Here is a 12,558-nt window from a genome sequence, read left to right on the forward strand (position 1 = left end):
CTCACGGACAGGCAACAGCAGGAATCCGAAGGAGGTCACTTGCAGTTTCACAAATGGCTGAGGGGTGTGGGACTGTGTATGTATGTTTGTATGTATACACATGGAGAAAGAAACATCCAAGTCTCAGCTAATGAAAGAAAGAGATGTATTTTGGCTGGCACCCACTGTAAACTGTTTTGTTTTGATTCTGTAGGCAAACCAGAGGGAGAGAAAGAGAGAGGTGCAGGCTGCAGAAGTGGCGTTCTGTCCTGCGTGTTTGGAGGATAGTGACTGAAAAGAACAAAGTTATCCAGGTGGCACATCTTTAAAAGCAGTCTTTATGGAGGCAGTAGCTCTTTGAAATCCCCAGACAGCTTTTGAAAGTAAAGGGTTTAGAGTTGGCTTTAGAAACTAACCACTTTTTGTTGAAAGCATTGATGAAACAGATTCTCACTATAGAAATGAAGTACAGAGTTTGTGATCATATAATTTTTATTTTTCAGTGTTTCTTATATTTTTTGTACACCTCGGTATCTGTAGTGATGAGATGAAAGATGAGGTGACTCTCTGGAGAACTGGGTAAGGATAACTGCCTACTGTGAAAACTGGCTGATGACAGCTGTAGACCTTTTCATTCCTGTACTGTAGTACGTTTTGTGCTGAGTGCCCTCTTGAGGTCTTGGGCACACAGTGACCTGGGCGAATGCCGGGTAGTGTGACTGTACCTGAGCCGTCTATTAAGTCCTTCCTTTACAGATTTTTCCCTCTCCTTTTCTGTCCTTTGGGAGAGAAGTTCAAACCTAGTCTGGGGGAACACAATTAAGTCAGCTTTTACTTTTAGACAGAATTACGGACAATAAGTTCTTCAGGTTAAAAAATAATTCAGAACTTCAATCAAAACCCCAATGAGCAAAAATAAATCTGTTTCAGATTCAGGAGCTTTGCTTAGCTTTATCGATGTATAAAAATGTGCTTCCTACTTATGTTTCTGGTTTTTCACTATTTCTGGCTGACACTAAAGGGAAAGTTTCTTCTCGGAAGACATATCAGAGATCTCAGGAGGAAGCCTGTTGTCCTTATTCTTCCAGGCAAGCTCTGTACTTGGAGGAACTCTGGATAACTTCAGTAAGTACAGTAACTTTCAAGTGCTTGTCTGGTTTTCTTACAAACTGTAAATTCTCTGCATTTGCCCACTTACTCTAATTCTCCCCCAAAAATACCTGCATTTATTCTGACCAGCATGCTCTCTTCATTCAACGCATTTGTTAAATATCCTGAGTTGAAGAAGTAGAATTCAATATTGTGTCATTATTAGCAATATTTGGTTCTGCCATGATTAATTTTGCCTTTGAAAAACCTTTAGAAATGTATTTTGTTTGGACTCTAAATGCACTTATTTTGCTGCTAATGTAGCAGGTGTTATTCTTAACCATTTTTTTAGGAGAAATCTTAAGTTTAGAGGAAATGAGCACTCGATTATTTAAATTTCCTGAGATTAGAGGAAGAACACTTTGCCAAACAATGCCTCTTCACTTCAAAACCTCTCCCCATAAATTATGTTAGGAGATCTTATTAAAAGTCTGTAAAAATTTCCTATTAAAAATGGTTGATTGCAGTCCAGACCGTCACAGCTTTTGTGCTTTCAGTGAAATACCACAGCTGTCGCAAAGAAATATATTGTGAGACAAAAGGTTTTGTTTCCTTAGTCATAAATTATTTTGGCGATGTCTGAAGTAAGATAAAACTTTCACTTATGTTTGAGTGAAGGAAGATTTCCAGTGATAACTTGTTCAGAAATCTATAAAAAGAATATAAGAATGTAGATCTAGATAGCAAATTAGAATCAGACTTCCTTTTTGTTTAAGGAAAGCAATTATTTCTGCAGTCAGTGAAGATTATAACCAGGGTAATAGCATAACTTTGCAAAGCACAGTGCCTTTATCTCAGTACAACCTGAAGTTTAAGCTTTCAAGTCTGACCTTTGAGAACTATTTAATAGAATCCTTCAGTGTTGGCTAGTTTTTAAACCAAAGTAAAACAATAGTAAGTAGTCTGTTTACTAATTATAGTCGCAAACAAAAATAGACCTTTTTTTTAGATTTTACAAAAGAATTAAACAAATTGGCTTTGACCACATTTTCTATCGGCAAATGTGTTTTCTGCTAAGGCATTTTTCAGAAACAGCAGCCTTTTAGAGGAAGAAGGGCTCTATGTACACCAAATAGACTGTGAAGTATTTGCTGTCGGTACCAATTCTGTGTTCACCCGATCAAGGAGTAGAAGTGTATTCCACATATGACCTGTGTATATAACGAAAATATAAAATTACTGAGTATATACTAAAGATTATTTTCCAAAATCAGTTGCCAAATGATTTTGAGTAAAAGATAAATTAGGGTATTCACCATTTGCTCATCCATTACTACTTTCTACATAATGGTCGCATTTCTCAGCCTTCTCCCCTGCTCGTTACAGAGATTACTGAATAAAGAAAGATAGTACAGGTGCTAGAACTCAGAATTTGAGAGACATTTGGGGTTGTGTCTGGAAAAACACATACGCTTTTTCTGACTATCAATAGTATTTATAACTAAGCCAGTTCTTTTTACCCAGCACCATCACAAGAGTTTACTGTAATTTCTTTATGTATATATTTAAATCAGGAGTGTACAAAACAAAAATGCAAGATGGTCTTCCTTTCTGCTGTATAATCTAGAGAAATAGAGTATGCCATCTTGAGCCTTTAATAAGATCCATTACTGTAGCCCACCATTTTTTTTCTTTCTGAGTGATTTTTCTTATAAATCAAAATTCATCTTCGTAGTGCTTTTTTATGGCCACATGTGCTATGCATTCTTAAGGTCAAACTTGCTCAGACTGAAACAGCTATGAAAATAAATACCTAGCATAAGGTCTAAAGCTAAATAACCAGCTTTTGGGAATTATTTATTTCATGAAGATGAAGATATATGTTTCATGTCCAATATACCTGGGGCAGGGACAAGGTGAGTCCAAGTTTATGTTGGTGAGATCCATGAGTTGATGTGTACCAGCATAAATGAGGCGTCTCAGGCATATAATTACCTATGGCTCCAGCCATTGCTGAAGGGTGTGTGGGGTACTTTTGGGGTTGGGGAGGGGCATCTAAAACATCAGTGGTCTTCTGTACCCTGGTAGGATCTAGCTCTGTGTTCTCACTCATACCGAATGGTCTTTTACAAGTAATCCCACTCATGTCAGTAAGACTTTTCTGTAATAAAATGCTGTCTGACAAGAATATGGATATCAGAATCTGGCCCTGCTTTTACTAATTCCATTTTAATGAATACTTAAATGGAGTTGTTATTAAAAAAGTCTATTTCCTAATATTTAATAAATCAAAATTATAAAATCAGTTTGCCAGTTGTTGCTGCTCTAGTCAAAGCCAGTTTCTCTTGTACTGAAAAGAGTAGTACACACTGTCTATATTGAGGAGGGATTAATTGTAGTACTTTTATCTGTTTCATAAGGTTTATTTCTAATAACTAAGAGTAAAGAAAAATGGGGGAGCTTTAAACATTTATTATTTTTATTACAGCACCATATATTCATGAGATGTTTCACAAACACAGAATTTCCTTCACCTAAGAAGCTTGTTTCATGAATGAGTAACTTCAAAACAGAATTTTAAAAAGCATTATTAATTTCTCTGATCGTATCAATTTAATTTTATAAGATGGAATCTTGGCCGCTATGCAATAATGCAGAGATACATATTAAAGCCTGCTAAGATTTTGTAGGCCAGTCATCTAAAGATTCGTAGAGCAGTAGTGTGGCATGCTGCTTTGGAAACTACCTGATAGAAGTCCCCACTATTGTGAAACAAGGTTGGCCTCTCTGTATGCAAAATGTTTTGGATTTGAGGTAATGTTTCCCTACACATGGAAGAGGACTGATCTGCTTACCTTCCATGGACATTCATACCAAGGAGTAGGAAGGATGTTTATGATGCTTTAGACTTTGTTGCCCATTGACAAAATACAGATAAAAAGCAGTGAAGGGAAGGGTAAAAAAACCTGAATTCATGTAACTGAAAGATAAAACTGCCATTGTATTGAGAGATGGCAGACAAATTCTAGCAGAGTATTATTTCCTTGGAATTTGCTAAATCTTTGAAATCCAAATGTTTCTCAAGGGTGGGGAGCGTTCAGCTCCCTCGAGATGTTCGTCTAGGCTATGGGCAAGTTTCCTGGTTTTATACCTTTACAGATGCCAGGTTTCCAGAATCCCTAGCTTTGATCCCGTCCTCCAGACACCTTGATGTGGGGCCAAGGGTGCCAGCTCCTCCATTGCTCTGCAGCAGCCTACCAGGCTGTTTTTATAAATGATGTGTTTTCTCTAACCATAAATATTGCCCCTAAAAGGGATACTGAAATGCAGATAATATGACTTTTCAGTAATGGGTCTTCTAATGTCAGCCATTCTGTTTAAACTGTTCAATTTTCAACAGAATTAAAGATCTACACAGTATATTCTACCTCCTGCAGACTGCAGTTGTTAAAAGAAAATAAATCATTTGAACAGGGTCATGAGCAACAAAGGCCAGTGTGGGTTCAAAGTTTACAGGTCTCTGCATTTATCAGGTAGAAATATGCTACATTTCACTATTTCATAAAATATCCTTTTATGAAAAAGCCATCAGTCTTTGTATGGCCTACTAAAACTGATTCCTCAAATGAAAGAAATGAATGATGACACCAAATCAAGAAATCGTTTATGAGTCTATATTTTTGCAAGACCACCATGACTCTCACATACGTTTTCAATTTTGGCGAGGATGTGATTATCATGTGGATATGTTTTACTCCCACCATCTGTACTAAGGGATCTGTCAGAGCTGTGTACTCTTTCTTGGGCGGTTCAGGATTTGTTCAGATTTTTTCATTAGTCTGAAGTGGTTTTTATGCAGTGATAGTTATCATTTCTGTACATTATCTACAGATTTTCTGGGATATATACTTACATATATGTATAAAAAATCACATATATCATATTCAAGTTCACATAAAGCTGTGCCTAAATGACTTATTTATATCTCAAAGGTTTTTAACATTTCTGTGGAATGATTTTTTTGTGTGATTTCTGTCACACACTCTACAAAACACCATCTTTATTATGGAAATTTTTTTATCCTTTGGTCTTTCCTTACCATTGCCACACTTTCTCTAGGAGTCACCAAGCTCTTCAACCAACTGGACAATTAAGATACATAAAACCAATATTGTTTAGTTATTCTTGGGTATTGCAGAACTACAATACAGTGGTTTGGGGAAGGAATAATATAAGAAATGAGTTTATTTCTCATCTAGTAATGGCAGCCAGTATAGCAACCAGCATGCTGCACTATAATAAGGAAAAATTATTTCTGTTCTGGTAAATGGTGTGATCTCCCTTTGTGGCTGCACAAAGCAAATGAGCTTGGTCTTTCTAGGTCTCCGCTGAAAACAGACATGAACAAATTAATATGGTTTACTAAGTATCAATTTCATAAGAAGAAGGACGTATGAAGAAGTTAGTTTGAACTTCAGAGAAAGAACTTGATGCTTGGGATTTTAAGAGGAGCATTTTGTTCCTTTTGCTCTGGAGTTTATTTTGAAAAAAGATATCATTCTTGCACTGGTTTTAGGAAGTTCAGTTCACCTTTTTCCAGTTTACTTAGGAATTATCTTTTTAAACTGTCTTTGATTCAGTGATGAAATGCAAAGTTAAAGAATGTTCTGTGCTTGCTTTGTAACTGGGAAGTTAGACTTTCACTCAACGAATATATGCTATCTGAACATGTATTTATTCCTATCAACCTTCTCTTCTGACACCACCGAACACTCTGGAAAGCCTTTCCTACTGAGAAAATAAAAGCATCTTTCAATGAGCACTTCCCCTGACAAGCCCACCATCTTCCTGAAACGGAATCTATCTTGTTTGAGTATACTGAAAGGTAAACAAAACTTTCTAGTCGTCTGGTGATGATCTTAGAGAAAATGTTGCTGTTAGAGCAGGCAAGATAGGAAGTTCAGGATTTTAAATTTGTTTTAAATGAATCTCAGAAGAACAGTACTTCCATAAAATTCGAGGGCTTTTGTTCCATGTGCTCCTCAAAGCACCTTGAAAAAAAATCACAGAATTCTGCAACAACTCCCTCAGATGCCAGAATAATGCCCCCAGATCCACAGACTGAGTAATGAGCGTTCAGTGTGCTTTGCCTTTACCTCTCACTACTGTGTACTCTGCTGTTCTTGCAGTCAAGGGCCCATGAATGAATCACACATCAAAAGCATCCAAAGCAGCTGGAAGTATCTGAGGCCATGTGCATAAAGTGTAAAAAGCACATAAACCACTTTGAGAAGGTGTTCATCACTTAATGGATTCTCTACCTGAAGAAAAGCAGATCAAGAACTCGGCAGCTTTAGGTGTCAGAAAGGCAGTTTCCATTTTAAGTGGAATGGAAGTGTTATCTTAAAAAGTATCTTAGAAGCACTTTCCCTCCCTTTGACCCATATAAAATCTTTGGAAACCTTGTTAAATGTCCAAGAAATTGCAATGTTTTTCAAATGGCTAAGATAGTTAAATTCCATTCTGGTGACCTTCTACACTGTAAACAGTGGGTGTAATCTTAAATTTGAAGAGGAAGTCTCTAAGGAAAACCTCATTAATGTGTTCTGTAAGTGCATGCAGTTTTGCAAGTGCATTAGCATGGTCACATAGGAGTGTCATAATGTGTCACAGAGTTTGGCATGCTGCATCTGATCTGATCTGGCTGTCGGGAGGTGATCTGGAGGATGACGGATAGAACTCCAGGCCAGGCTGTCAGAACACGTCCAGGGAAGGCAGGGGAAATGGGTGGAAAGTTTCTTCCTCATCTCTTCTCAGCCACTGTTTGGCATGCCATGAAATATAAACATAATTCTCTTCTCTAATAAAACATTTAATGTTTTTATAATCTCTTGTTGATTGCCAAATCATAATGGTAAGAGATCTGTAGCTGATCCATGGAATCACACCACTTTTATAGTGTTTTCAATTACAATTTTATTAAAGAGTGAAAGATGTTTTGTGAGAAGTATTGAGAAATAGCTATTCCAAAACAACTGGGAAGCTGGTTTTCACAATATTCTAGATTCGTCTTCCAACCGTATAAAAGCCAGGGGTTTCACTAGTTAATTATGTGCTGTTACACTTTAGTTTCATTAAAAGTCAGTTATAATACAGACTAAATACAGAGTGCCTGTTTTCTCTGTATCTTTCATTATTTAACCTGCATTTGCTGAATACCCTCTTACTTAACAATTCTCTAAGCTCTGTGGTCCCTTTCATGACTGTCTCTCCGCATCAAGAAATCTTTTCGGACTTCTAATCATTTGGCTGTGGCTCTGACCCTCTTTTTGAGAAAAGGTCCCATAAGTTGTCTTGAAGAAAAGGTTTTGAAGGATATATCCCTCTCTAAGGTACCAGCAGTACAGCATGTTACTCTTGTATAAAACTCTCACAAGAGAGCAGAGGTATCTCTAAAACAGTGCAGCTTTCCATTGCTGAAGAATTCATCTCACTAGGACTTACACTGCCATTATTATTCTCCCTTGCTGTTTAATTCTAAGAGCACAGTGATACGTGATGTGTATTTGTCTTGCTCTGTCCTCAAGGACATACTAATGTGCTGCTGGGTTAGAAATACTTTCTTTAAAAGTATTCAGATGATGGAAAATTATTTTTTCAGGGTAGCTGCAACCTGAGAATGTCTTTCTGTAGGGAAGAGAACAGTTCAGAAACTTCTTAACTGTTTAAATACACTTCTAGTTTTTGTAATTCAACTTTTTTATTTTAAGTTACAGTATATAATGATGTATGAGCTATGAATTTCAAATAAATAATGTAGAATTGTAATGTTTTCTTTCCTTTCTGTAGAGTCAACTTTTATGATAAATCTCAGTTTTTGAAAAGCTCTAGCTTGCTTCTATAACTTAGGCATAACTTGTGTTACTCTTTTGGGGGTTTTTAAGTTTACTATAGCCTGTTGTTCTTCTTGTCTGGGAAATGTCTTCAAGGAACCATGTGAATCACAGAATTGTTTTAAGTTGGAAAAGACCTCTGAGATCATCAAGTCCAGCTATTAACCTAGTCCACCACTAAACCATGTCCCTAACCTCTACATCTACATGTCTTTTAAGTACCTCCAGGAATGGTGACTCCACCACTTCCCTGGGCAGCCTGTTCTGGTGCTTGACAACCCTGTCAGTGTAGAAATTGTTCCTAGTATCCTGTCTAAACCTTGCCTGGCACAACTTAAGTCCATTTTCTCTTGTGGTATTGCTTGTTACTTGTGAGAAGAAAGACTGACCCCCCCCCTTCGCTACAACCTCCTTGTTTTAACTCCTATTAGCATTTGGCTGGATTCTGTATCAGATGCCTTGTGTGGATTGGTGGAGTTTTACGTTTGATCTCCCACTTTTCCAAATCACCAAGAAAACTATCTGCTTAAAGAGTAATTATATAGCTGTGCATGTTCAGTCATCTGATGTTTTTGAACAAAAGTAGTTAGTTAAGTTGCAGTGTGTGTTAGTTTTGTAAGTGTTGTGTGAAGGCTGACAGAGATCACATTTCTGTGTTTTTGCTGCTCGATCCAGACTATAACCTCTAGAGGTAATGGATCTCTGCGGAACCTCACTGGAGCAGATCACCAAACAGTGCAGGATTTCAAGAGCTGATGCACTTTTATTGCTGTAATATTCTTGTCATGAAAGTGATGGGTTTTGTATTGTGGTTTCATATATCAGTGTGGTTTTATGTCTAAAAGCTGAGCCCTGTTGGTAAGCTGGATACCTTTTTCTAAAAAAAACAGTTTTTTCTTTTCTTCTTAGAGATGATTTGTTTCAAATAATAGGCTTCTGAGTGTATAGATTCATGTATACTATAGTAAAAAGACTAGATGCCTGTATATGCAGAACAGCTAGAGTCCAACAGTGGTAACTGGAGGGAGGCTTTGCTGTTACTGAGGGCTCCAGATAGGAGAAAATCCTGTGAGAAGCATCATAAAAATTTACCAGAGCATGGTTCAAACATGAATTCTATGGATTTGTCCAAAAGAGTGACACCAGTAACCGGCTACTACCCTTGGCCAACAGCAGGTTACATTTTGCTCTGAGGGTAGGTTTTAAGCACCACATTTGCTGTTGCATCTCTACTTTTGGAACTGCTAGGCAAGCTGCAAATGCTTGCTAGATGGATGGCGTCTCAGACCACTGTAGCCCAGTATAGCATTATAAAACCCAGAACAATCCAGCTGACTGGATCAAATCACCAAGGACATCTGTTTACTACTCTAAAAAAATCACATAGTTCTTTTTCCCCCTTTTCTTAAAGGAATGCAATAGAAGACTGGGACTTTTTATCACATCTTCCCTGAAGCAGATGTCTACAGACAAGTTGTAAAGTCCTGGAATGTGGTTTGTAATAGATGTGTATAAGCTACAGACATTTATGTATTCGTTCTTTAGTGAAGCAGAGGGCATCTCTAACCCCACTGTGAGACTTACGGTGGTTCAATTCCATACCCATCAGTGATGATTCAGGTTTCCTCATAGCTGCTTTCTGACATCTGTGGGATATACATTTGCATGAATGTCCCAGCAGAATTTGGGAGTGACACCAGGGGTCACAGAGTGGCACTGTGCTGAGTAATCACAATCTTCTCAATCTCTCATGACCAACTTACAAGGAAGAGTGGAGTGTCATGGTAATCTGAGAGAGGCTTCTGTAGCAGCTCGTGTTTTGCAGTTCTTTGGTCCCTCCAGGTCCAAGCTTAGCTGCTGTTACTAGAAGTCCTGGCCTTGTATACACATGAGATACACCTGACCAGCTGATTGGCATCACCTTGCCTTTTAAAGAGGCAGCGTCTTATCATCCCTGTGATATTCCCATCAGGAAAATAACCTTTGAATTAAATCCAACATTTCATCAGTGACATGATTTTGAAGGCTTCTTCTTTGCTATCTTTAGTGTGGACTTTCAGATGCAATAGCCACTCATGCTCCACATTATCCTGAGAGGTGGTGCTATTATTATTGTCCTATCTGTGCTTCGTTTGTTGAGAACTGGAGGAGCAGAGCCATCGAGGGCTGGTCCCCAGGCTCTACAGCAGGAGCTTGGGAATGATGCATATATCTTTCACCGAGCTTCAACATTAATGGTAGAACTGAAACATCTCAGTTAACAGTTTTATGCTTTTAAGTTTTTAATTTTTAAGTGAAGTATGACAAAATTTAAAGGGACAGAATCTGGACTCAAGTACTTGGAAATACTTGAAGGTTAATTTCACATTAAGGTTCTTTTAAAATAGTTTTGGTAAGAAAATGTTTGTTTTCTCTGTGCAGAATGGTAAGGCGAGGCCTATAAAACTTGCTTGCATGTTTTTTGTGTTAAATGTATATATGCATGGTAAAGGTCTTTAGTGGCACTGAGTCTATTTTATGTTGTGCTCTGTAGAAAATAAGATATGAGGACTTTTAAAAGCTGTTGTTTTTCTTGACTTCACCTTCATTATCTTATTTAGTTTCTGTAAGGAGCTATTTTGTAAGCTCCACTGATGGGTAATGTTTTCTTTCCAAAGTTTGTGATTCTTCTATTCAAATCACTAATTTTCGCTGTTTCACTCCAGTGGTTTAGTGCTTCCCAGGCCTCAAGGAATGAGTTTAATTAGCAATGCTGAATAAATTCTGAGACATGGTTCATCTTTCTTGTCACTAAGATCTAAGTACAAAAATACCATTTTAAGATACTCTTAAAAGCCTTGTGAGAATGGCTTCTTCTGTATAATTGGGAAAAGAGTCACATGTTAATTTGGAAAAAAAGGATTTTACCTGTCTGCCTGTTTTCAGTTTAGCTAAAAGAGGGAGGACTCAGTCATATGTCCTTGAAGACACTGGTATGTTGTGTTCAAAATACTGAGCTATGAGGAGTACTCAGCATGAACATTCCAAATTAAAACTGTGCAGTGGAGCTTTTTTTGATTAAGTAATTGACTTGGCAAATTGCAAAACTATCTCAGATTTAATATGATTTAATTTGCCTCTGGCTTTTTGTGTTTTCATTTGCACATACAGAAATCCATTGAAAGGAGAATGTCATTCTCTAGTGATCCTGACTGTTGCGATGCAGAGGTCCAAATTTTGTCATGTCTTTTTCTGTGAACCAAGAGAAGGTATATTTCTAAGACATAATTTCGTGAGGGGAAGATAAGGAATGCAGAAAAGGAAAAAAGTGAACTCCAGAAGGCTGGGTTTAAATTTAAAACTTAGATTCGGTATGCCCCAGTAGCACTGCCAGCAGTACAGACAGCAAGAGTATTTTGCCATGGTGTATCCCCTTCCAGCCATTAACGGATGACAACAGTGCCTCACAACAGCTGTTGGAAGAATTACATGTTTTCCGGAATTTACAAAGAGGGGTCCAAATAGTTAGTACCTTGCCCGAGGAGAGCTGTAAGCCAAACGAAGCTGAACTGCCTGACTGAGAACCCTAAATTGAATCCTGAGACCACTTCCTCCACTCCAGCACATGAATAAAAAAATACAGGTTGTTTAGCACCTTCCTTATGGAAGCACAAAGAACTTAAGGACAAATGGTGACTGTAGGCATTTCCCTGGATTTTGTCAGATTCAGACAAATGTTATTTTAACATAACCTTAAAAGAAAGCCCTTGCTATTAATTTCATATTTATTAAAGTTACACTGACCCTAATGAATTTTTTAAAATTAATTTGACAGATGTCACAAATATTTTAAATACAGTTTAATATCATTAAATATAACCTTTCCTAGAGAAAAGAGTTCTATAGAGTGAATGTAGGATAAATGCAAATGTTGGATTCTGGAAAGTGAAGGGTGTTGCATATTACTTAGTACACAAGATAGGTGCTAGGGAATAAAGTTTATGGAGCAACAAGGTTCTCCTCCCCATGTCTTGTCAGTACTTTTCACCTAGAAGGACAGCCTCCCCTCGAAGGGAATCTGCTTATTAATTTAGCTCTTAGGTATTATGTATAACTGGTGACCTTAGAAACTTTTATTTTCTAGATTCATTTATTACTTTGCTCTCATGTGACAGCCAAGAGGAATACACAAAGCCTTTGAGAAGAAAGGGTTATTCCACTTCCCTGGAGACATAATCTTGGTTTATATTAAGTTTGCACAATTTTTTGCACCTTGGTGGCCCTAGTTCTGCTTGGAAGACAGGCAAAGTTCTTTACATTGAGTGAGAACTTGTGAAGCAGTGCAAGTATATAGTTATCATCCAGGCAAGCAGAAATATGAAATGAAAGACCTGAGGACTATATTCTACTGGATTCTAATACTTCATAAACTTTAGAGCTCTGGTAGGGTCCCCAACTGGAATATAAATAAAGCAAACCCTTTCAAAGATTTATAGGACTATACATAGTTCTCTCTTACTGCCCTAATTTATGATTGTTGCAAATTCTCAAGCTGTAAAATGTGTTGGTCACAGAACTGATGGCAATAATTTCAAAATATGAATGAGAGCATCTGGGT

The 12,558-nt window shown here is 37.5% G+C and overlaps 1 protein-coding gene across 1 annotated transcript in view; it reads left to right on the top strand.

Annotated features, from left to right (window-relative positions):
- WT1 (WT1 transcription factor) overlaps window positions 1-12,558 on the top strand; it is an 84,521-nt gene continuing 71,963 nt past the window's right edge. Inside the window, exons 1-3 of the mRNA XM_065683245.1 lie at window positions 1-76; window positions 483-558; window positions 1,001-1,104. Of these exons, the coding sequence (XP_065539317.1) occupies window positions 527-558; window positions 1,001-1,104 (136 nt within the window). The 5' untranslated portion in view covers window positions 1-76; window positions 483-526. The remainder of the gene's footprint in view (window positions 77-482; window positions 559-1,000; window positions 1,105-12,558) is intronic.

The sequence above is a fragment of the Lathamus discolor genome, chromosome 6 (assembly GCF_037157495.1).
Source record: "Lathamus discolor isolate bLatDis1 chromosome 6, bLatDis1.hap1, whole genome shotgun sequence".
Classification (NCBI taxonomy): Eukaryota; Metazoa; Chordata; class Aves; order Psittaciformes; family Psittacidae; genus Lathamus; species Lathamus discolor.